Consider the following 22064-nt stretch of genomic DNA (forward strand, 5'->3'; position numbering starts at 1 on the left):
AGATTTTCATGGAAATTATGTGTTGGTGACAGGACTAAAACAAAAATACAAACAGTTACGAAAACTTTGCTTTACCTTTGTCTTCTTTCCTTATAGTACATGGCTCCATCAGTCATCAGGGCACTTGTGGTCAACATTGATGACTCATCTGTTATAAATTGCCCACCTTTAGCAAAATAAGCACTTCCTTTAGCCAGGTACGGGGTTCCTTCAGCCATGAACACCGTTGTTGGATCTTGGATATAGGATGCTCCTCCTCCTGCTGCTGCCTCTGTAACCATCGCAATGGTAGGCAGGAAGTCCCGGCGTCGTCTCCTGCGCCCATCAGGTCTGTTGAGGGCCTCCTGGCGAAGTTGCTCTCTGCGATTGGAACGCTGGTAGGCGGTGATGAGGCGGCGCAGGCGGGCAGTCAGGGCTGAGGCAGCCGGCCAATAGAGTCGCTCGTTGGAACTTGCAGCGCCACCCATGGAAGGCACACCATGACCATTTTCATCAGATTTACCTTCATGAGTGCAAATTCAAAAAGCAGCATTCATGATGAATCTCAAATAAAGGAAGAAAAAAAAAAAAGGAATACAGACTGTACACTAAAATGTATGCTAAAATGTTTAATGTTAATGTTGACACTGATGAGTTTGAGCTGCGACGAACAGCAAAGGATTCAAGTTTATCCAGTAGGTTTTATCAACAGATAACACCAACAATTGCAACGTGATTGTGAGTCACAGCTCATTTGTATTCTGAAATTTTGTTGATTTGTGGGGTAAAAGGGGGAATTATGTGAATTATAGTTTATAAAGACTCTAGTTGTGCTATTGGTAAACATGTTCTCTCTAGACAAATCATTACTACATATAATATAATAATACCCTCTGCTTCTCCTTCCCCAGTATCATCAAGAGGAGAGTTGGTAAAATCGTCCATTTCATCCTTAAATGACATCCGAAGTGGCTTGTATTCTGGATCCTCATCCTCACTGTAGAGAGTTGAAGAGGCTTGTAAGGAGTGTAAATTGTATACAAACATCAGATGCTCAGTTTCTGCAATGCCTGACAGAGGCAATTCATCTTAAATCATGCCAATTAATAAGACCGGAAAAATCATGGCTTTTGCTTTAAACATAAAAACATTTTCTATCAACTTTATGAAATATACACTGTATGACAACTAGATACTAAAAAGGAGGACCGTACAAAGCGGGAGGGTGAGCACAGAAGACCGTCTCTTACCCTTCGGCGCCATCTGCCATCATATCGTTACCCCTCTGCTCAGCGGCGATAGCCTTGGCGTCAGGCATACCCACTCTCTCCAAAAAACACAGGGTGGGGTCAGCTCGCATGGAGTTATACTTTTCATAGCCTGAAGATGAAATGCAAGAAGTCTGAATTTTTAAAAGCAGCGCGCATACAGACTAGAGATTTGATCCTAACCAAAAATACAGTAGAAGGCACCCTTCCCAAATCACTTTGCTTTTTACGAGTGATGCATCGAAATTTCGGCCGCCAAAACGTGTTGGTCGAAAGTAGCCCGAAAGTGCATTTTCGGTTTTGGACCGAACGACTTTTTTTCCCACCGAAATAAAACGAAAATAACATGTCACATGCATAACATGCCCCATTTTGAACACCCTGACGGCCAGCACGTGCGAATGTGCACACCTCAGAGTAAAGAATCGTTTACTATTAACAAACAATGCCCTTTCGAGCTTTGCTGAATATACAGTTGAATTGACTGGGAGGTCACTTTATTACACAGACACTACACTCACTTTGAAAATGATATAGTGCCATCAATCATAAATGTGAAATAAGCATAAATGTTAAAATGCACTCAACAAACTACTGGTAACATAAACATGAATAAAGATGAAAGTGTTTCTTGCCGCAATAATTCAAATTGGCATGCCGCGATGAATTCTGGGAACTGCGTGGCTTTTCCGCCTTCATGCTAGTGGCTACGACCCCAAAAGGAGCGTTCCCGTTGTTGCCCTACCTCGCTGCTTTCTGCTGTTTGGGGTGCAATGCGTGTTACCTGCTATTTTGCGCCACCCAAGCTACCTACGGGCTACAGCTAATGCGGCTAAATACGATGCGAATGCCCGCCTCACATCTGTTGTCAGCGTAGCATAAGTGACATGACAGGAAATAAACGACACTTTTAGACAAGTATCTTTAGAATCATGATTCATGAAGGATGGGCGGAGGATAAGACCAGAGACAGACAGGAAGACCATGCTAATCGCTAACACATGGCGTCGCCAAACAAAATAAGTGAAATTAGCACCTCTGCCACACCACTTGAGAAAATTAACCTATCATTTAAAAAGTACATTAACATGATACATCTTTAGATAATCTTTATTAGTCCCACAGTGGGTAAATTTGCATCATTTCAGCAGCAATAGTGGATATAGAAAATACAAAATGAGCAGACGAAGACATTTGGGTACAAATGCGTCCGGCATTAAAAGGCTAATGCAATAAATGCATTAAAATAAATATTGAAGCCATACTTTAAAACCATTAACGAGTAATAATTATGTGAAATAAAACAGTATGCAGAACTTGTCTTATCCTATTACATAGCATACTGCAATAGCTGTCCCGTATTTTTTCAAATAATTTTACAAATATTTGCGTGATGCCAGACAAAGTGTTCTGAAAGTGAATTTCTATAGGCTCTGCAGTCATAGCCACAATTGCTATTGTACTAATAATTGGCAGATTTTTTTCTTTCCGTGATTTAAAGCGCTTTGTGTTGCATTTTTTGTATACACTTTTATGCACAAGTTTGATTGATTGATAGATAGATAATTCCCCCCAGTGTTTCAGCTTTCAGCCTTGGGGTCCTCAGTTTCGGTTTTGATTTCGGTGCATCGCTACTTTTTACATATCAGACATATCGGACGCCGTGCCAACTCACATTTATACGTATGCAATCCAGTTCAACGTAAATAAAGGAAAAGACAAAAAGAGCAGCAGAAGGGCTGACCCGCGGAACCAGCTGCTGACAAGCCAGACAGCCTGTCTGTGTGTGTGAGTGTGTGTGCGTGCGCCCATGTGAGTCTGCAGGTGCTCTGTTCTGTCAAAGAAAAAAGGGGAGGAGAACAAGAGGAGGAAGAAGAAAATACGTGTCATGGTGTCTGTGAAAGTGGGCGGGGATTATCAACTACTGTATGTGTGTGTTTGGCCGTTAGATGTGCAGATCCTACTGAGCCACATCAAGAGGGAAAAAGATGGGAAAGTAAAATGAAAAAAAAAAATACAAATATGGAGTGAGTGAAAAAAGAGCAAAGAAAAAGGAAAGGTGTGGGAAGAACAGTATAGAGGTCAAACAAAGCACCAGGACTTTTCTTTTTTGCCTCTTGTTCAGTTCTCTTCCGCCCATCCCATTTCAATTAGGAAAGATGTGACTCATTGTTCCTAAACGTCTCTGTTACACACAGCCAAACGTTAATCATGGGGGCCTTCATAGGTCATCACTCTTCAGTGTGTGTGTGAGTGTGCTTTGTGCGCATCTGTGTTTCTCTGCATACGCAGTACACTGTGTGTGTAGCAGTCCTCCCCAAGGGCCTCCTAGTGAACGGGTGAGCCTCTTGTATTCCTCCATTTGTGTTTGAGTGTGTCAGTCCTAATTGAATCGTAGAGGGTGGCAACGATGGAAACATTGTGACGATTATACCAAAGTAATGAGGGTCTCCATGCACAACAAATGACAAATAATAATAAGAAACGACATCATTGGGGTGAGTCAGTCAAGTCAGTCACCAAAGGTGGGTTACTAGTTTATTACCACAATGTAGTCAAATAATTTCCAAACAATCATTGAACAAGAAAAGCAATGAGCTCAAGTTAAATTGATGCATTTGCCACATTAACTTCTCCAAAGCAACAGGAAAGGAAGACACACCTCCCCAGTGTTGAACACGAGCAATCAATCACACACCGCAGCACACTGAGGCTGACAGCTGTGGGCTGCTGTCACCATAGAAACACAAATCAACTGGTAACAGGCCAAGCAGGATATGTGGATAGGTAGGTACGTGCATTAACTGTGTGTGCGTGCGCGTTTTTAAGTGTCTGAAGGGTCTGGAAGGTTTTATACGCATTAATAATTGTTCGTGATAGTATGGGCAAAATATTTGTTTTTGCATTTGCACATTTTAGTATGATTGTTTCTTACCATGTTTGAAGACACCAACGAGCAGGGATTTGTCTGCCTCACTGTCCCACCAGTCTGTGGGGACCTCCGCATGGAATGGCTGGGGAATCCAGACATCTAACTCACTGTGAAGCAGACAAAGCATATCACGTCGCTAAATGTCAATCAAAATTACACTCTTTTGATTCCCATTTATGTTGAGTAAAGCAATACAGTATTTCAAATTTACAACTTATGAAGCAGTTTAATTTATCTTACAGTAGCACCAAAATGTTTTTCTATAAGTCATTCATCCTCAAAGCCAAAATTTGCTCAAGATTACAGACCATCAGAATTTGGATGGAGACTTACTGGAGGGAGAAGGGGCATCATCAGATTAGCATGATTACGAGTGATTGGCGGTGGCTGCTATGAAAGACCAGGCCAAATGGATTTTCATCTTTGCTTGTTAATCACCTGCATACGGAGTTACTGGTGCCTCCATTGATACCACAGTAAGTCATTTAAATGGGTTGGCAATGACCAAATACACAAATTGGATCTGATGACGGCCGTGCTCATCGTGCATTGAAATAATACAAGAATATTTTCCATGCAACCTGCTCCACAGATACATTCTACATTGTGGCACCAAAACTCAAAATCCTCCATTATGGAAAGAGACCACAATACACAATGTTGACAATGGAAGCTGAGAAACAGGGTGACAGGAGAAGAAAACAACACAGGAAAATTGTCCCTTATCTCGGAAAACAGCAGCATGCCCAGCCTTTGGCAACACACACACGAAAGTTTGCCAAGACTGGCGTGCTAAATCCCCCTGGCATATGTTGGCACGATGGCATCCCGTATGCTTGCTCTTGCTCGCTCTCTCACTTGAACACACGCATGGATATGGCAAAGTAGCCATAGTGTGGGTGGTGGGGTGTTGGCGATCAACCCAAAGTAAATGTGCTACACATTATAAATACATTCACATCTGGGTGAAAGGGTTATGAGAGGGGGCTGGTAGGTGATGAGACCCAAGCGTACTGCAGAGAGGACAAACGGACAGAAGGTAAAACTACATGACAGAAGAGGAGGAGGATCCAGTGTAGGCGTCAGAATGAGAGAAGGGCAAAAGCGAAAAGGGCAAAAAGGGCAGATGCCAAACGACCAGTGGGCTCATCAAAACCGAAATGGGTCAGAAAAGCAAAATCATCCACTTTCCCAAGATAATTTTACAGACCTTGTGTTGGGAACAGACGCTGCCAAAGAGGCCACTTGAAGAGACGAAAATACACTCGCGCAATAATTCATGCCACGGTAATAAATAACACTCACTCGCAGCTCACTGTCAAGATGTCTCTCATTGCCATCTGTCCTATATGCAGACACCGTAATCTGAGTGTTTTTGGGCAAATCATATCCATTTTCCGATCAACTACTGTATGTTACCACTGTAATACAAAACAAAATTGGATTTTATTCACGACTAGTTTATTATTACCATTTACTACTATACTGTATAGCCTATTGCAGCTGTTTGACTGCCTTTTGCTTGTTCCATCAACTGCTTCAACACATGGTGCTTAACCCTATGACATTTCCTTGGAATAACTGTCCACTAAATGGAGTTGAATTAAGTTGGATTACTGCTCAAAAAAATGAATATGAAGTGAAAGGAGCTAAATTAGCTGTAGAACAGTGAGAAAGAGAAGAAAGGTTGCCCCAAGAGGGCAAATGTGACAAAATTAACGATAACTTTAAGAAAGATTGAAAACAGTTGAAAATATACCAACCTGGAGTCAGCTCCATCCAGGATGCGTTCAGCCTGATCTCCGATGACTTCCTGTCTCAGATAATACAACATTCTCACCCTCAGCAACACCCTAACAAAAACATGAAAAAATGACTTTTACCGCTAAATGGCCACTAAGTTTGGCAAACTCGAGTGGAACTGCATGTATAAACTAAAGTCCAACCGCCAAAAAGAAACTCACAGTCATGTTTACTCACTAGCCTTTGAGCATATTCAGGTGGCTAAGTCTAGCATCTTTGGAGCTGTTCCACTACTGCTCAGATAAAGAATTGTGTGTTATGTTTTCATGGCAGTCTGTTTTTATCGGGTCATGGGAATAATTTGCTTCACAGTGTACATTTGAACAGGTCAAGATTAGTTGTATGTAGCCCCTGTAACAGTTCACCTGTGATGATAAATGAGTGAGAACTGGAATCTGTTCACGGTGTGGGCACATTGATCAATTGGTTCATATCAACCCTGTGACGCTGTTAAGAGTGGAGAAGTGGCAGGAAGACGGGAAGAGCAGAGGGGCCTTGCCCATGAGGCGAGAACACAAACTTGCAGCAATGTGGGGGAAGGGCATAAAGGAAGTAACTTGGTACTAATTCTGCAGTGTGTGTGTGTATGCGTGCGCACTAATGGCATCACAAGTAGCAGTGCGTGTGTGTGTATTTGCTGGCAGCCTCTCTATGCTCATCCATCAATGTGCCATGCCTGATTAGCCACACAACACTGTGCTCCAGCCTAGCAGATGGCACCATATAATCACCCCCAAGTGTGTGTATGTGTGGAAGTATATGCATGTACCTGTGTGTGTGTGTGCACACCTTTCACCTACTTCCAACAGGTCTGCCTGCCTTGCCTGGCACATAGCCAGGTGGGTACACGTATGGGCACATATGCGTGTACATAGATAGAAACAAACATACGCACAGAACACATATGCACACAGAAGTTGGTCTTTCGTGAGCCAGAGAACGTCTGTAAAAGGCTCCTTTTACAAGAGGCAGACATGAAATGAGTCTGTAAAAATGAAGCCAATAACCAGCTGCTTTACAAGTGTTTACAAAGAGTTTAACATGGCGAAAATGCCTTTCAATTGCATGGATTTATATAGCGCTGTTGCATTCCCCTACTGCTATCAGGAGGTTCCACGTTTTTCTCTTAACCAAACTGGGAAAAAACATTAGATGGACAACTGGACACTAGAGACACCAGAGCCTATCTAATGCCCTGTCTCGTTGTAAAACATCACTGCTATAATATTTAATGACACAACCTACATTTTAACAAGGTCATGCGGTTAAGCCTCCAGCTATCACCACCAACTTTTGGGGGCAGTGGGTTGGTGAGTATAACATACTTGTTACAGTGATGCTTCAAGTGTCTCTTGTAGCTATCCTCTTGCAGTAGATGATCGGGATTACAGCTGGCAAGCCAATCCGCTCTTGGTGTCTGTGGGGCTGGGGCAGTGGGTTTCCCTTTTTTGCCCTTTCTGCCTCGAGGTACTGGTGTTGACAGACCTGAAGAAAAAGGAGAATCGGAAAGGGGTAACTTTCGTGTGAGGCCAAGAATTGTGTGCGTAGACATAGTTGAGTTTAATGTATAATTTCAGAAGATTCGTTATCTTTGAAAGAAACAAGTTGCAGTATTTAATTGAGACAAATTACTGTGTTTTGAAAAGACAGTGTTTAAATTCCATCCACGAGTGTTTACATATTTAATAAATTCAAGATATTTTTGAATAATTGTGTTTATTTATCCTTTGAAAGTTTCAACCGAAATATTTGTGACCTGTTTAATAGAAAGGAACTTAACCAAATTCAGTTGAATTAAGTAGATTTTTTTTTTTTTTTTTTTTACTCATCATTGCTCCCAGTAACAGCGTGGGAGCGAACAGAGGAGCTACTTTCCAAAAGCACAGTTAGTGTTGCCAACATAACGACTTTTCTGACCCCATAGCGATTATTTATCTTTCAAAAAGGAACTCACGAACTTAATTCTCCGTTGGAAACAGACAACATGAGCGGAATCATTTAAATTGTTTTACGTATGACAAGAAAGAAGCCAAATTAATTGCGCTGAATTTCCAAAGACATGGTGCCCATTTATACAGTATATTAAAAAAAGATGGAACTTTTGACCCACGGGATGTGTTGTATTTTCCAAGGTCCAAACATTTTGCTGAAGTCGCCTTGCCGCCCCTTTAAAACTCGACAGGAGAAAAGAGCATGAGAGCTAGAAATGTCAGATTTATATGATGCGTTACAATCATAGATATCTTAATTGGCCCAATGCTACGGTAAGAGTAATTGGTTTAATAAGTTTGTTTTATTGACATGCTGGTCCCGATATGTAGGTATGCGCTTATTAATAACAACAACATGTTAATGCACATTATGTGGACCGCTAGTTGGACAACTACCACTCTAAAGCACAAGGCTTACAGGAGTCAGTCAGCACAAACCTGATATCAAGCAGGTAGGCCTTTATCGGACCCATACAAGCCTTCATATGTAGGCGAATAAATGCGCTATTTGGCAACCAATTCAGTGCGGCCACTGCTGCCATTCAAGGCAGGCACGTTGTAGCTGCGTGAGAACCCGAGGTGCGTACATGGACAATGCGTAAATGGGAGTGAATATGTTCTTCTGTGGTTCTTTTGTAATACAGCACATAATTGTAAAAATTGATTAACATAATTTCTCGTGCATAATGCCCATTTCCCCCCCCTCCAAAAAAATTGTCACAAGTCAACAGTGCGCATTATACATAGCTATAGGAGAAAATGAAAAAAACTTTCACATTTTATAAATGTATGCCGTCATCTAGAGGTAATGAAAAAGCTGTACGCTTTCATTCCAATATGCCACCGCCCCCTAGAGGTTATGAAAAAGTTGTACACTTTCATTCTAGTATGCCACCACCACCTAATGGTTATGAAAAAGGTGTAGCCTACACTGTCATTCCAATGACACTTTTCAAATAAAGTGCTTTAGAATAATTATTTGAAAAAACTAACAAAATACAGATAATACTTTGATCATATGGGTAGAAGCAAAATCATGAATTGTAAAAATGCATTATACATAGGTAGAAGGTTTTCCGAGAATTTTGAGGTCAACTTTGGGGTTGCGCATTATACACGAGAAATTACAGTACTAAGAGAATTATTATTTCATCAGAATGCTTTAGTTAAAACTCCGTATGATCCCACTGTCATGACATGGACTATTTTTGAAACATAAGAAGAGAAAATTAAATATTTTGTCAATATAGTCAGCCAAGAGCTGTGAGGAATGCAAAGTTATCAATGTCCCTTCACCTTTGTTCCTGTCATACTGTGTTGCGCGTTTTCGTTTGCACATAAAGGACAAAAGTCCTTTTTTTGGTTTTTATTTCCCCATTTCAAAAAAGACCATTCCAGCAATGTTTTTCCTCAAGTTTTTGAGATTGTAGGGTGAACGCTGCAGCTGGCTATTCGTGTGGACTGAATGGGTGGCAAAATGGGAGAATCAAATGTAAGTATTTTAAGGGGGAATAGCCCATCAGCAACGTATTGATATAATAAATAAACAAATCATTTAAGAAAAACTAGTTCATTTTGGGAATGGTGAATTTCAAAATTTTAAATTATGAACTATGAACTGAACCAATTCATTTTTGGAATGGTGAACTGAACTTCGAAACTAATTTGCATAGAAAATGAACTTTCCCAACTCTGATGGAAGTGATGTGTGGACAGTCACCCGAGTGGTTGCTCAATGTCTTGGTTGTTCCATCTTCGCTCGGGGTGATCAGGTCCCATATAAAGCTTTTGATGTTCTCATCTCCACGGTAATGCAACAGGCAGTATGCGAGAAGCGCTCGGCAGATTGTCTCCACATCAGCCTCCTTTAAGGGGCGCTTGAAGCGGCCATGAGCCAGGATGTCACTCCATCTACCCCAACTTTAGAACAGAAAAAAATGATAGTTATTTATGTGTACACATTGAACTTTATAATCCTTTACCATATTTACCACTAATTTAAACATTGACCGAAAATGTGGGGAATCCAAGTCCATTGTAAAACAGCAAGAAAATTAATGTATACAACTATACAGAAAAAAATATTTATGGCAAAATAACCCTTGTAACATTATAATCATTCAGAAGGCTTGCAATTTAAAAACTAAGCTATGTAGTGGCAGGGCAGTTTTTTTATAGGGTCTAGTTCTGGGCAAAAAAAGTTCTTCACAGTTGGTTTTTAAATGTTCATTGAACCATGTGAGCTGACCTTACTCTTATTCAAGACTGGTTAAATTGGTTGACAAGTGAGTGGGACTGACATGAATGACAGGGAGAGACGACAAGAATTCATGAGCAAGAACAGAGCCAATAAAGACTGTGTTTTTGTGTCCTACAGCCTCAGGCTACAAGGCTAGACTGTAACAATAACAATGGCCGCATCTCACTAGGACCACTGTTCTTCCTTGCACACATTCACACCAAGCCAGCCATGAAAACGGACATGCTCACTGTATAATGACCATCTATCTGCAAGTGTGTCCATTTGCTCATATGCGCTGTACAGCATTGTGCTACCACAGAACGTAAAGTCTGGTTATATCATGCTACGAAGTATTTCAGTACTAGTTATCTGATGTTTTTCAACACTACCATCTTAATGTACATTTTTGTTTGTTTATTTCAATATTTATGCAGCAGACATTGACATATGCACGTTTAAGTGTAAAACAAACCCGTAGACGAGAAGGTTCTTCTCTACTCTGAAGCACTCAGATCGCGGGTAGCCCTGGACTTTGTCTTGGGGCCGTCGTTGTTTGGTCATGGGTCTGCTGGGTTCATCCTCTTCACTCTCCAGCTCTGAGAACTCCATCATCTCGTCCTCTTTCACACTGCTGTAGTGACGCGTCTGCTTTCTCACTCTTGGTGTGTCTATTACCAGTGTGTTCTGTGTCAACAAAAACAAAACAAAGATTTAGTGTGTAATTCTAGGGCATACATGTTTGACATTTTATATCAACGAGGAACCCATCTTTAATTCCAGATGGTCCAAAGTCCACCCTATGCTAAGTATCTTCGTCTTCATTCACAGTCCGTGTTAAATTTGTTATGATTTGTCACTTCTAAGATGCACCCTATTAAACATGGCCACCAAATTAGAATTGGATATTTTTCCCTGTGTTCTCTTCCTGATAGGGAGAAAATTGCTTGTCAGCTCACATAAACTGCCAATAATTATGTTGTCTAATGAATTACATTTTGTTTAATTAATTTAAATGCCTCCTGCTTACAATTACAAATGTGGGCAAGCTGGGCAGTAGTTAGTGCAACCATTATCACAGAGGGCTACAGTCATTTCCATTTTAACATCACACAATAAGAAATCCCAGGGGAGCAGCCCAAGTGGAGCATATTCACACTGTTCGAGCTGGATTAAGTGTTCCAATGGAGGCTTCTCAAAAAGACGCAACAGGGAGGGTGTCAAATATAAACCAGGAGGCACGAATACACAATTAATGGAACGCTATTTAATGGCATGAGGGAACGATAGCAAGAACATTAAGCAGACAGTTATTGTTTTTGAATGTGTGAATTTCTGAATGTGTATGACTGAGCTTGTTTCTGTGAGCAAAACCTTGAGGGATATCTGTGAACCCTCTAGGCATCTGCATTTTGTTAAATGGAGCTAAGCAGCTTACGGTCTCATTCTCAAACACACACTGACGCATGCACAACAGGAACATGTAATTAAAGAGTATGCGAGGCCAATACGGATAAATCTCTCTTCCCCCCATTCATTGCATTTTTTGTACGAGCATACTGTTATTGGTGACACCAGCGGTGTATGGAAAAAATGGAAAGCATTTTTTTCCCCCTGAACTTGCATTTCAGATCATTTCCCATGTAGGTCCATTTATGTGTCATACCCGTCCATTGATGGCATCCAGGTCTAGTTCTGCCTTCTTGGCCCATTTCTGCCAGAAGTCGGGATCCTCCAGAGAAATGTCTGTTCTGTTACCGGGTGCAACAAAACTGGCCTATTGAGACAGAACAAAGGTTAATCGGTGCCAATCATTTAGCAGACATTTACAGTAGTGTAAGAACTTTAATCTTTGAATAAGAAGCCTTCACCTTGGCGAAGGTAGAACCTTTGCCCTCAGACTCTATGGTTATGGTGTGGGTACGCCTCTGAAGGATCTGGTCAATGTCTTCCTCACAGAATTTGGAGCCTTCATCCTCTTCATCCATGAGAGCACCATATGCTCCCTTTCTCAGCAGGTCTTCAATCTCTTTCTTGGACAATTGCTGAACCTGGACAAGAAATTCATACACAACAAATTGTGTTACAGTGTTCATCAGATAATGGCACTGTACGTGTTGAGGAGTGTCATCTCAACCAATGAGAAGTCGTTATACACACACTGATCTGACCTCATTCAGCATATTACTCTATGTACATCTTACCCCACTGTTGGCATTCTCGCGGCCACTCATGCTCTGTAGGACAGCCTTGTCCAGACCCAGCTTCAGACTGGCCTTATCGAACATCTCCCTCTCATAACTGTTCCTGGTGATTAGCCGATAGATTTTGACAGCTTTGGATTGCCCGATACGATGGCATCTTGCCTGGGCCTAGAAAAGAACATTTCTCAGAAGCCTGTCACAGTATGCTACAATTTATGACTGTAATTGTAATGTTAGGCAACTAATCTCATAAAGCAAAAAAGATAATGCAAAAGACAACTTGTTCCTTTGAAGTAGGTAGCGTCTCTCAATTTAATTTATACCTGCAGGTCATTCTGAGGGTTCCAGTCAGAATCAAAGATAATGCAAGTATCTGCTGCTGTCAAGTTAATGCCGAGTCCGCCGGCTCTCGTACACAGCAGGAAGACAAATCGGTCAGAATCCGGCCTGGAGAACCGGTCTATGGCTGCCTGCCGCAGATTACCACGAACTCTGCCATCGATACGCTCATAGGGATAGCTGAACACAAAAACGCCACACATGACTTAGTAATCATGCCTGTGACAAGTTACAGTAGTAGAGAGCTGTTGAACCCCCAGACAACATCCACTCTTTTGACCCTTCTCACCGTTTCTGGATGAGATAATCCTCCAAAATATCCAGGCAACGGACCATCTGACTGAAAACCAAGACTCTGTGACCGCCGGCCTTCAGTTTAGGCAGTAGTTTGTCAATGAGCACTAGCTTGCCAGCAGCATGGACCATCGCTTGGAGGGGCATATCTGGCATGTCTGTTCCACTGTGAGAGTCCCGAAACTCCTCAATGATCTTCTCCTCCGCCCCTGCATTAGATGGCACAAAATATAAACGGTCAACCAGAACATTTGCTTTGTTGGGTCATTTATCGAGGGCTTTAGATGTGTACCGTTAATGAGATAGGGGTGGTTACAGCATTTCCTTAGCTCCATCATGGTGTTGAGGAGGTTGGGGACACCCCCCCCTCCTCCACCACCACCTCCCCCTCCTCCTCCTGCACCCCCTTTCGACAAGAAGGAGAAGTTCTTCTCCAGAATGGCTCGATAGTATTTCTTCTGGATGTTGGTGAGCTCCACCTACCAGAAAGAGGTGAAAATATTACATTTTCCAAGTCTCATAATTATTATTACATTATTCCAAAATATTCCACCAGTATGCGCAAAATACAGATTATTATATGATCACTGATGAACTGATGAAGCCCGAGTCTCACCTCAATGATAGTCTCCTCCTTAGGTGCCAGGTTCTTTTCGACATCCTCCTTTAGTCTTCTCAACATCATGGGTTTCAGAATGCCCTGCAGATTCTGAACCTGTGATAAAGACATAGTGTTAATACTTTATTCTAAGACGGAACTCAGAATTTGGAAGTTTTAAGAAAAGTGCACAATGCGTCATACACCCGTCTGTGAGGGCAGGGTCGGGCTGGGGAGGACAGTCGGCCAGGTGTCCCAGCACTCCGGCATGCTGTCTGGCCCGCCATGCCTTTCTCCCTGCGACCCCCACCAGTTTCTCAAATTTTAATGCACTACACCCCACCACACACAATCAGTGTACAGGAATAATGGTTGCCAGTCGGGCCCCCCGTGCACAACACCCCCAAAACCGTCTGTCAGGCCGCGGCCCCCCCCCTTTGGGCCACGCCTTCCTCTTCCATCCCCATGCTCTCTGGGCGTGGTTGGGGGGGTGTGCAGGGGGGTTGATGGTCCGGTACCCGTGCCCCTCCCTTTGGGACCGGTTGGGGTGTTTCGGTCGTGCTCGGGACCTCCCTGGGTCCTGGGGGGGCTGTGGCGTCCCCCCCGGTTGGGGCCACTGCTGGACAGGCTCGCTGACCCCAAGCAAGTGGGAGCGGGGAGCCCACCGTTCCTCAATGTGCCGGCTCAGCAACGCTCTACACTAGTTGACTAACATGCATGCGATATGGTGTTCACTCACTAATAAGAGCGCTAGACATACATTAGGCTTTAATTAATTGTGCTGGGATCACTAACAACACAGGTTATACGAAGATATCAACTCGCAGGTTGTTACAGGTGTTGAGACAAAAAAGAATCCCACCGCACCGCTCGTCAATAACACTGTCTTGCTCATTTTCCCACATCCTGTCCTGCCCTTTTCTGTCCTCTCGTTTAGTTATTACGTCCTCACAGGGTGGGAGGAGAAAAAAAAAAAAAAAGTGCACAACCCCCAAATTGCATCCTTACCTGTTCTTCAGTCTTAAGGTCTCCAAATTCAGTCATGAATGTTTGTTCAGACGGGAAACGTTCTGGCTCCAGAAAGTTGAGTAAGCTAAAAAGCTCCTCTACTGTGTTCTGCAGCGGAGTCCCTGTCAACAGAACTTTGTGTTCCTGGATCAAACGGTAGCAAGCGACAAGAAATTCAGCAAGAGGGAAACATACAAAAATAAAATTCCATAAAAATGGAATGCAGGGTGGACATTAACACAAAGTGTCTGTGATTGAACATACAGCTTAATTGGTCTAATGTATTTATAACTCATGGGAGAAAATATTTGGTCTGCTGTCTGAACGCAAGTACAACAAAGAAAATATCAAATACATGGATAAATACTACAGCGCCGTGAAAAAGTACCACTTTAATGTTTAAGATTATCAAACAAATAGAACTTAAAATGCTGTTTTTAAATGATTTCATTTAACATGAAAAAAAATATATATAGTCAATGTTTCCTGGCCATGTGTGAAAAAGTAATTACCCCCCCTTGTTAAATCATGAAGTGATTGTGGCTAATCACAAATTTTGGCTAATTTTCAATGATCACACCCAAGCCTGATTACCTCCACACCTGTTCAATCAAGAAATCACCAAAATCCATCTATCCATTTTCTGTACCGCTTTTTCCTCACAAGGGTCGCGGGCGGACTGGAGGCTATACCAGCTATCCCCGCAAAATCAAATTGGACAAAAGAATCTAAAAAAGGCTGCACCAAATGACATGATCTAAAGAAATTCCAGAACAGTGGAGAAAAAAAGTAATTGAAATCTATCAGTTTGGTTACAAAAGCCATTTCTAAAGATTTAGGATTCCAGCGAACGATAGGGAGAGCCATTATCCTCAAATGGAGAAAACATGGAACAGGGGTGAAAATTCCCAGGAGTGGCTGGCCAACAAAGATTACCCAATAAGAACAGCATTGACTCATCCAAGAGGCCACAAAGGAACTCAGGACAACTTGTAAAGAACCGCAAGCCTCCCGTGCCTCAGTTAAGGTCAGTGTTCATGACACAATAATAAGGAAAAGATTGGGGGGAAAAAATGGCATCCATGGCAGAGTTCCAAGGTAAAAACCACTGCTGACCAAAAAGAACAAAGGCTTGGTTTACTTTTGTAAAAAAACAAAAACAAAAACTTTTGGGAGACTATTATATGGATTGGCGAGATGAAATTTGAGCTTTTTGGAAATTATGTGTCTCGTTACATGTGGTGTAAACGTAGCACAGCATTTCAGAAAAAGAACATCGTACCGACAGTCAAACATTGCGGCGGTAGTGTGATGGTCTTGGGCTGTTATGCTGGACAACTTGCTGTGATTGATGGAACCATGAATTCTGCTCTTTAACAGAAAATGCTGAAGGAGAATGTTCAGTTTGTGACCTCAAGCTGAAGCGCACTCGGGTTCTACAGCAGGATAACGATCCTGCTGTAGAACGATCCAAAACACACCAGCAAGTCACTTCTGAATGGCTTAAAAAAACAAAATGCAGGTTTTAGAGTAGCCTCGTCAACGTCCAGACTTGAATCTGATTGAAATGCAGTGGCCCGGCCTTAAAAAGGCCATTCATGCTCAAAAACACTAAATCTTTGCTGAATTCAAACAATTCTGCAAGGAAGAGTGGGACAAAATATCTCCACAGAGATTGAAAGACTCATTGGGAGTTATAGAAAACGCTTGACTTCTGTTGTTGCTGCTGAGCCGAACCAGTTATTAGGTTTAGGGGGCAATGACTTTCCACACAGGGCTAGCTAACTTTGAATAAATTTTTTTTGTCCTTGAAATGAAATCATTTAAAAACAAAATTTGACATTCACGGGTTATATTTGTCGGATATTTACATTTGTGTGATGATCTTAAAGTGGGGAAACTATGAAAAAATATAAGAATTTGAGAAGGAAGTCAATACATTTTACGGCACTGTACATCCTTCTCAGCATAGCCACCCAAATCGGGAACAAAAACAATGTTCATGCGCACCATGTCCATCATCTTGAGTCCTTCCAGTAGTTTGCAGTTTCGGTTTTTCAGTCGGTGGGCTTCATCTATTACCACACAGCGCCACGGGATGCTGCGAAGCTCCGGACAGTCGGCCAGAATCATCTCAAAGGTGGTTATCACAGCGTCGAAGCGATACGCTCCCTTTATTATTTTACCCTTGGGAAGGCATGAGGAAAAGGCAATACGATATATTAATACAATTTCCAAGTGTCTCACTCAATGCAGAACTTTCAAAAGAGAGGAAAAATAAATTTCATTCAATTTTATAGTCTTAAATTGACTACTGTACTGTCAACTCAGGATTTGTAAATTTTTCAATCCTGTAAAATATCCCCTGCTTTTATTTGTGATGAATGAGTCAGAGCAAATAAAACAATTACCTTGTACTGTGACCATGAGGATTACCTCAGCTTTGAGTAAGAAAAAGCAGCTCACAAGGACCCGCTATGGAAGATTAGTTTCTTCCTAGACTCATTGCGGACATAGGTTACACAATGCTACAGTACATGAATTGTGCAATGATTAAACAAAAGGTCTTTGGCATTTTACCTTTTAGTTTTGGTTTTAAATAAAAAAAAATTTGATGATGATGGTAGTGCTGTGTGCGTTAGGCTTAGATATTTTAGCAACAAATATAATTTGCTGTGAATCAGCGACACGCGTAGTTTATCATCGGCACTGGAACCATTTAAGCAATGTGAACTCGGTCCAACACTTATTACTTTATACATTTCTTCGCAGTGCTCCCGTTGATGTTAATTTTCACGCAAAAAAACTTATGTGCATTGTCATGTCAATGTACATTGCGTGGGAGGAATAATACATTTTACCGAAGCATTGTAAAGACATGCCTAACTTCAGTTACCTGCGTATCTCTGAAGTACATCTCATAGGCCTGGATGGTTCTGCGGCTCGCCTGGCTGCCATGGTAGACCACAGCATTGAGCTCAGTCCAGGTCCTGAACTCTCTCTCCCAGTTGGGAATTGTAGAGAGTGGGGCAATAACCAAGAATGGCCCCTGAATGCCCTTCATGTAAATTTCGTAGAGGAATGTAATGGACTGGATAGTTTTTCCGAGACCCATCTCATCAGCCAATATACAGTTACGTCTGTGAAGGACAGGGGAGGGACTTGGTCAATGTGGTCTCATGATTTGAAAATACTTTTTCCATCTAGATTTATTAATACTTATATAGCTTTTCCCAAGAGGCTGAACGCAGCTGCAAACCAGTTGTTTAATGCTAAAAAGCACAGAGATAAGACCGTCAAATATATTTTCTGCATTACAGGACATTTGTCATCTGAGAGACAATTCAAATCATTATTGTTCTCCTCAACAATGACAAAATGATTTTGTTGACGCCCCTTTTGTTTTTCATGATGACGTGATGGCGATGAGCTAAACATGGCTCTTTGATGACTAAATCGTAAGACTCTCGAGACGAGATTGGTCGAGAATGTTAGTGGGTGTTCTGTCAGACGTGCAAAATGCAAGCTCAACGCACACCAATTTGTAAAACTGGCGGTCGAGCGAGCGGCGAAGAGCGAGAGTGCTGCGCTACAAGGAGGTTGTAAATTGTGTGGCGCAGTTAAGAGATTTACGACCCGACAAGGTTCTAGATTGTTGGAAGAGATATACATGTTCTTTGCTCGAGTTGTGCGTCAATGAGAGAGGTAAGTGGACATCGCCATTTCTAAGGTACACTTTTAATTAGTGGTGCACCGAAATTTCAGCCATCGAAATGTTTCCCCGTAAATGGCCCAAAAGTGCATTTTTGACTTTTGCCACCGAAATCAAACGAAACAGGATGTTGTTATGATGCAAGCAAAACCTGCGGCCAGAACACGATCGTGTACACTATATTGTAATTATTATTTTATTTTATTTTTTAAATAAACGGCGCGTCCACATTGAACAGTTGATCCACCTTGATGCTTTCCGTTGTTCAGGTACATCAGTTGAAATGTCAGGGAGGGAAAAAAAAATAGATAACAAAAGAAGTTGGTATTACTTACGAGTTGTACCAGTTGAAGGTTAGCCAGTTGAGGCCTTCTAGTTGGTATTCCCTGAGTGCGTTGCCATTCCCGTAATCCCTTGACCCTTCTAACTTTTCCCATTCAGCAGCCAAAGGCCGATCCTAAACAATGGAATGAATAGGAACAACTCCAGAGTTAGTTTTTCACAAGTCTCCAAGTGTATATATCTGCTAATATAGTCAACTGATGAGTAACAATTCAAAAATTGTTTCAATCAGTCAGTCTATCAATCGGTTTCAGCTGTGTGCTACAACAGCTGTGTTAAATATGCAATATTTACTCTTCCTGATGTGCATTAGTTCCTTTAGTTTCATACATCATTTTACACTTGAGACTACGAGAGTCCCAGCATGCACACGTCTGGAAAGAATGAGTCCCAGTCCTGCAACAATGAGTCCCTGCAATTTATCATCACTGAGTCCAGATACAGTAATCCTCTGCTATTATTATTGCTTCGCGGTCCTGCTATATTGCGGATTTTTATTTGTACATTTGTACAGTATTTTTGTGTTATTCATTGCTCTTGCTCTCTCTAAATATATTCAGCCTGCCACGGTAGCAAATTTTTCAGGGCGATATATTTGCCCAAAAATGAACAATAGTTATTTTTTTCCTTTATGTCACTGACATAATATTGTAGCGCATTATCATTCAAGAACATCCTTTTTAAGAACAATTAACTTTCAATTCTAAAGAACGTTGAACATTGGCATTGTAATGTAGAATGAATAGCGTCGATAAATAAACAAATAAATCAGACTCAGACAGAGTCATTAACCAACTGAAGAGCCCCAAAAATTATCAAAGCCAGCCAAATCTTAATGAATAAAAATAATACATTTTAAAAAACTAGGTATGTACTCAAAAACGTTTGAGTTTTGTCACTGTTTTTAGATAAGATCAGATGCCATACATTTTTATATCACTGTTATTTTTTAGTCTTTATTTTTATTTATTTTATGAATGTGTTAAATATTGTATAATTTCTACTGCCTCTTGGCTTTTGAAAGAGAGATTGTATCTCTCAATAAGCTTTTACCTGGTTAAATAAAGGATGAAATATAAAATGACAGCCCTCGAGCTGCTGGACTGTGATGTGAGACCTTTACCTGTCAATCCAATGACACTGAAAATGGGTTCGCTGAAGTCAACTGCTGCCTGAATATTGATAACGTGTGTCGCTGTGCTTATGGTTCATAAACAGTTCACTTTCCTGTGTGTGTGTGTGCGTGTGTTATATGGAGAACACAAAACACAACTCCGAGCACTGATGTTTTAACAATGTTGCCGCGGTCGAGTGAGCTTTTAAACTCCAGCCCTTACCTCGCGAGCTCGTAATGTAATAAACGCTTAACTTTCCCTTGTTGTGTGCAGCTACAGGGCAAACGGCATTCTGCCGGCGGCTTGCTGCGTTGTGAGGAGCGTGGCGGGTGTTACCACAACAATGAAAATTTATAGAGTGCAGAAAAAAACTTGTTTGTATGGAACGCCAACCTGTCCCACTTTGCCTCTGATTGGCTAGCAGTAGTTAAAAGGGATGGACACAAGTTGAGGAATAAGTGATCGAAAAACCACAACTAGACAGCTGCTTCTGTTCAGCATTAAACACACAGTTAGCGGTTTGGCCTGGCCACAGGAGCGGGCGTGTATGTGTGTGCGCGCAAGACCACAAGAATGCGGCCCTGTGGAGAGCAGTTAGGGGGCTGTAAATATGTAGGAAGGAAGGAGCAGGCGGCAGGCCAACCCACAACACTGGCATCATCCTGGGAGGAGCCTCGTTGACTGAGTATTGTGGGTTCAGTCTGTGGTAGACTTCACATATTCACGGCAAGTTAATGACTGTGCTATACAGCGCAGTGCAATGAAATTAGGTGAAGAAATAACCCTCACCTACAATTAGAGGAAATATTTTACAGTGCCTGCTTAGTTCCTTAAGGTCAATATTTATCTGCGATGGTCACACTCCATTCTTGTTTGCGCTTAAATGTCTGATTGAAAAAAAATTAAATGTGCATGCCAGTGATAAAAAAAAAAACGACCTCAAAACAAAGTAAATTTTCAGCATCATGAGCAGGAACTCTTGAGATTACGCACTGCCGTGTTACATATTCCAAGCTCAAAAAGTACATGCCTATTATACAGACAAATCGTGATTTCATCTGGTGATTACCCAGCATAGTGAGTGATACTTACCACTTTGTTAGTGCTGGGTGTGCGTGCAGCAATACGTTCATATTCCTCTATCTTTGACTGGTCAATATCTGCCTTGAGTTCCCAGGTGGAGTCTTCGTAGGGTAGACTGCACCATTTCACCAAATATAAGGTCACCAGCTGAAGACATGCACACAATATGGGAGCGAGTGCGCTTTAGTGAGTGTGTGTGTGCAAGGGAGCTTCCAGACTTGTTTAAGATCAAAGCACCTCTCCATTTTCATCTGTGCTCTCTGAATTGTCCAGGACACGGTCTACCTCCACATAGTCTGGGTTGAAAGGCTCATCGTCCATCTGGAGAGAAACCAAGCATGAGTTTACCCTTAGAAATTGCGTGACATTTTTATGTACATGTGTATGTGTACGTATGCTGCTCTATCATGTATAACTATGTGGTCCACTTACAGCACATATAACAAATACATAAAGGCCATTATAGCTTGCCACTTATTGAAAGCAGTTAAGTGGGAAGGGGACAAAATTCAACTGGACATTAACTGTGTATAAGAGTAAACATAACTTTTGCTGTCAGTAAATTACATTAAAAAATACTTCACAAAGGCTGGATTTACACTGCATGGTTAAAGTGACAATTCGGATACGCGTAATGGCAGCCGAAAAACGAAAAAAAGCACATTGAATCTGATATGTCAGAAATCTGCCAACACAACATATGCAGTGTTTAATAATTTGTATGTATTTATTGTTGTTTACTGTTGTTTACTTTTATTGTTGTTTACTCCAGTGCTGTCACTGCCACACTGCCACTGCTGATGTGTTTTCTCGCGTGCAATTTGGATTGTTTTACGTGTTCCACGAAAGTAATTTAAAAATTTACGTGCAAATAGAAAAATATCATATAGGCATCAAATTTGAATTGGGCCTCTTGCAACTGCAATGTAAATCCAGCCTGAGAGCAGTGGAATGAGGAGTGGAGGGGTGATTGTTGAATAAGATTCAAGGCTTACCTCAGTGATAAAGGTGTTGAGTAGTTGCTTGGCCTTGAACCTTTTGACCTTCTGCTGTATTCGCTTGTCTTTCTCCAGGTCTTGTAACTCTGCCCAACGACAGTGGAGGTAAGAGCTGAAAAAAAAGAGAAAAATAATGTTTTGAAGTGTTAATGACAAAGA

The 22064-nt window shown here is 41.6% G+C and overlaps 1 protein-coding gene across 5 annotated transcripts in view; it reads right to left on the reverse strand.

The window, feature by feature from the left end:
- chd7 (chromodomain helicase DNA binding protein 7) overlaps positions 1-22064 on the reverse strand; it is a 95482-nt gene that overhangs the window by 10686 nt on the left and 62732 nt on the right. For all 5 annotated transcript variants that reach the window (XM_061694986.1, XM_061694982.1, XM_061694984.1 and 2 more), the window contains exons 9-30: positions 21903-22017; positions 21145-21228; positions 20917-21054; positions 18703-18824; positions 17552-17795; positions 16666-16842; positions 14656-14799; positions 13666-13764; positions 13342-13528; positions 13045-13258; positions 12740-12935; positions 12417-12584; positions 12084-12263; positions 11879-11989; positions 10688-10899; positions 9694-9893; positions 7308-7467; positions 5943-6032; positions 4183-4286; positions 1230-1359; positions 870-976; positions 76-502 (exon numbers count right to left, since the gene is read on the reverse strand). In XM_061694986.1, coding sequence (XP_061550970.1) covers positions 76-502; positions 870-976; positions 1230-1359; positions 4183-4286; positions 5943-6032; positions 7308-7467; positions 9694-9893; positions 10688-10899; positions 11879-11989; positions 12084-12263; positions 12417-12584; positions 12740-12935; positions 13045-13258; positions 13342-13528; positions 13666-13764; positions 14656-14799; positions 16666-16842; positions 17552-17795; positions 18703-18824; positions 20917-21054; positions 21145-21228; positions 21903-22017 — 3609 coding nt within the window. The remainder of the gene's footprint in view (positions 1-75; positions 503-869; positions 977-1229; positions 1360-4182; positions 4287-5942; positions 6033-7307; positions 7468-9693; positions 9894-10687; positions 10900-11878; positions 11990-12083; positions 12264-12416; positions 12585-12739; positions 12936-13044; positions 13259-13341; positions 13529-13665; positions 13765-14655; positions 14800-16665; positions 16843-17551; positions 17796-18702; positions 18825-20916; positions 21055-21144; positions 21229-21902; positions 22018-22064) is intronic.

This window comes from Phycodurus eques, chromosome 13 (assembly GCF_024500275.1).
Source record: "Phycodurus eques isolate BA_2022a chromosome 13, UOR_Pequ_1.1, whole genome shotgun sequence".
Lineage (NCBI taxonomy): Eukaryota > Metazoa > Chordata > Actinopteri > Syngnathiformes > Syngnathidae > Phycodurus > Phycodurus eques.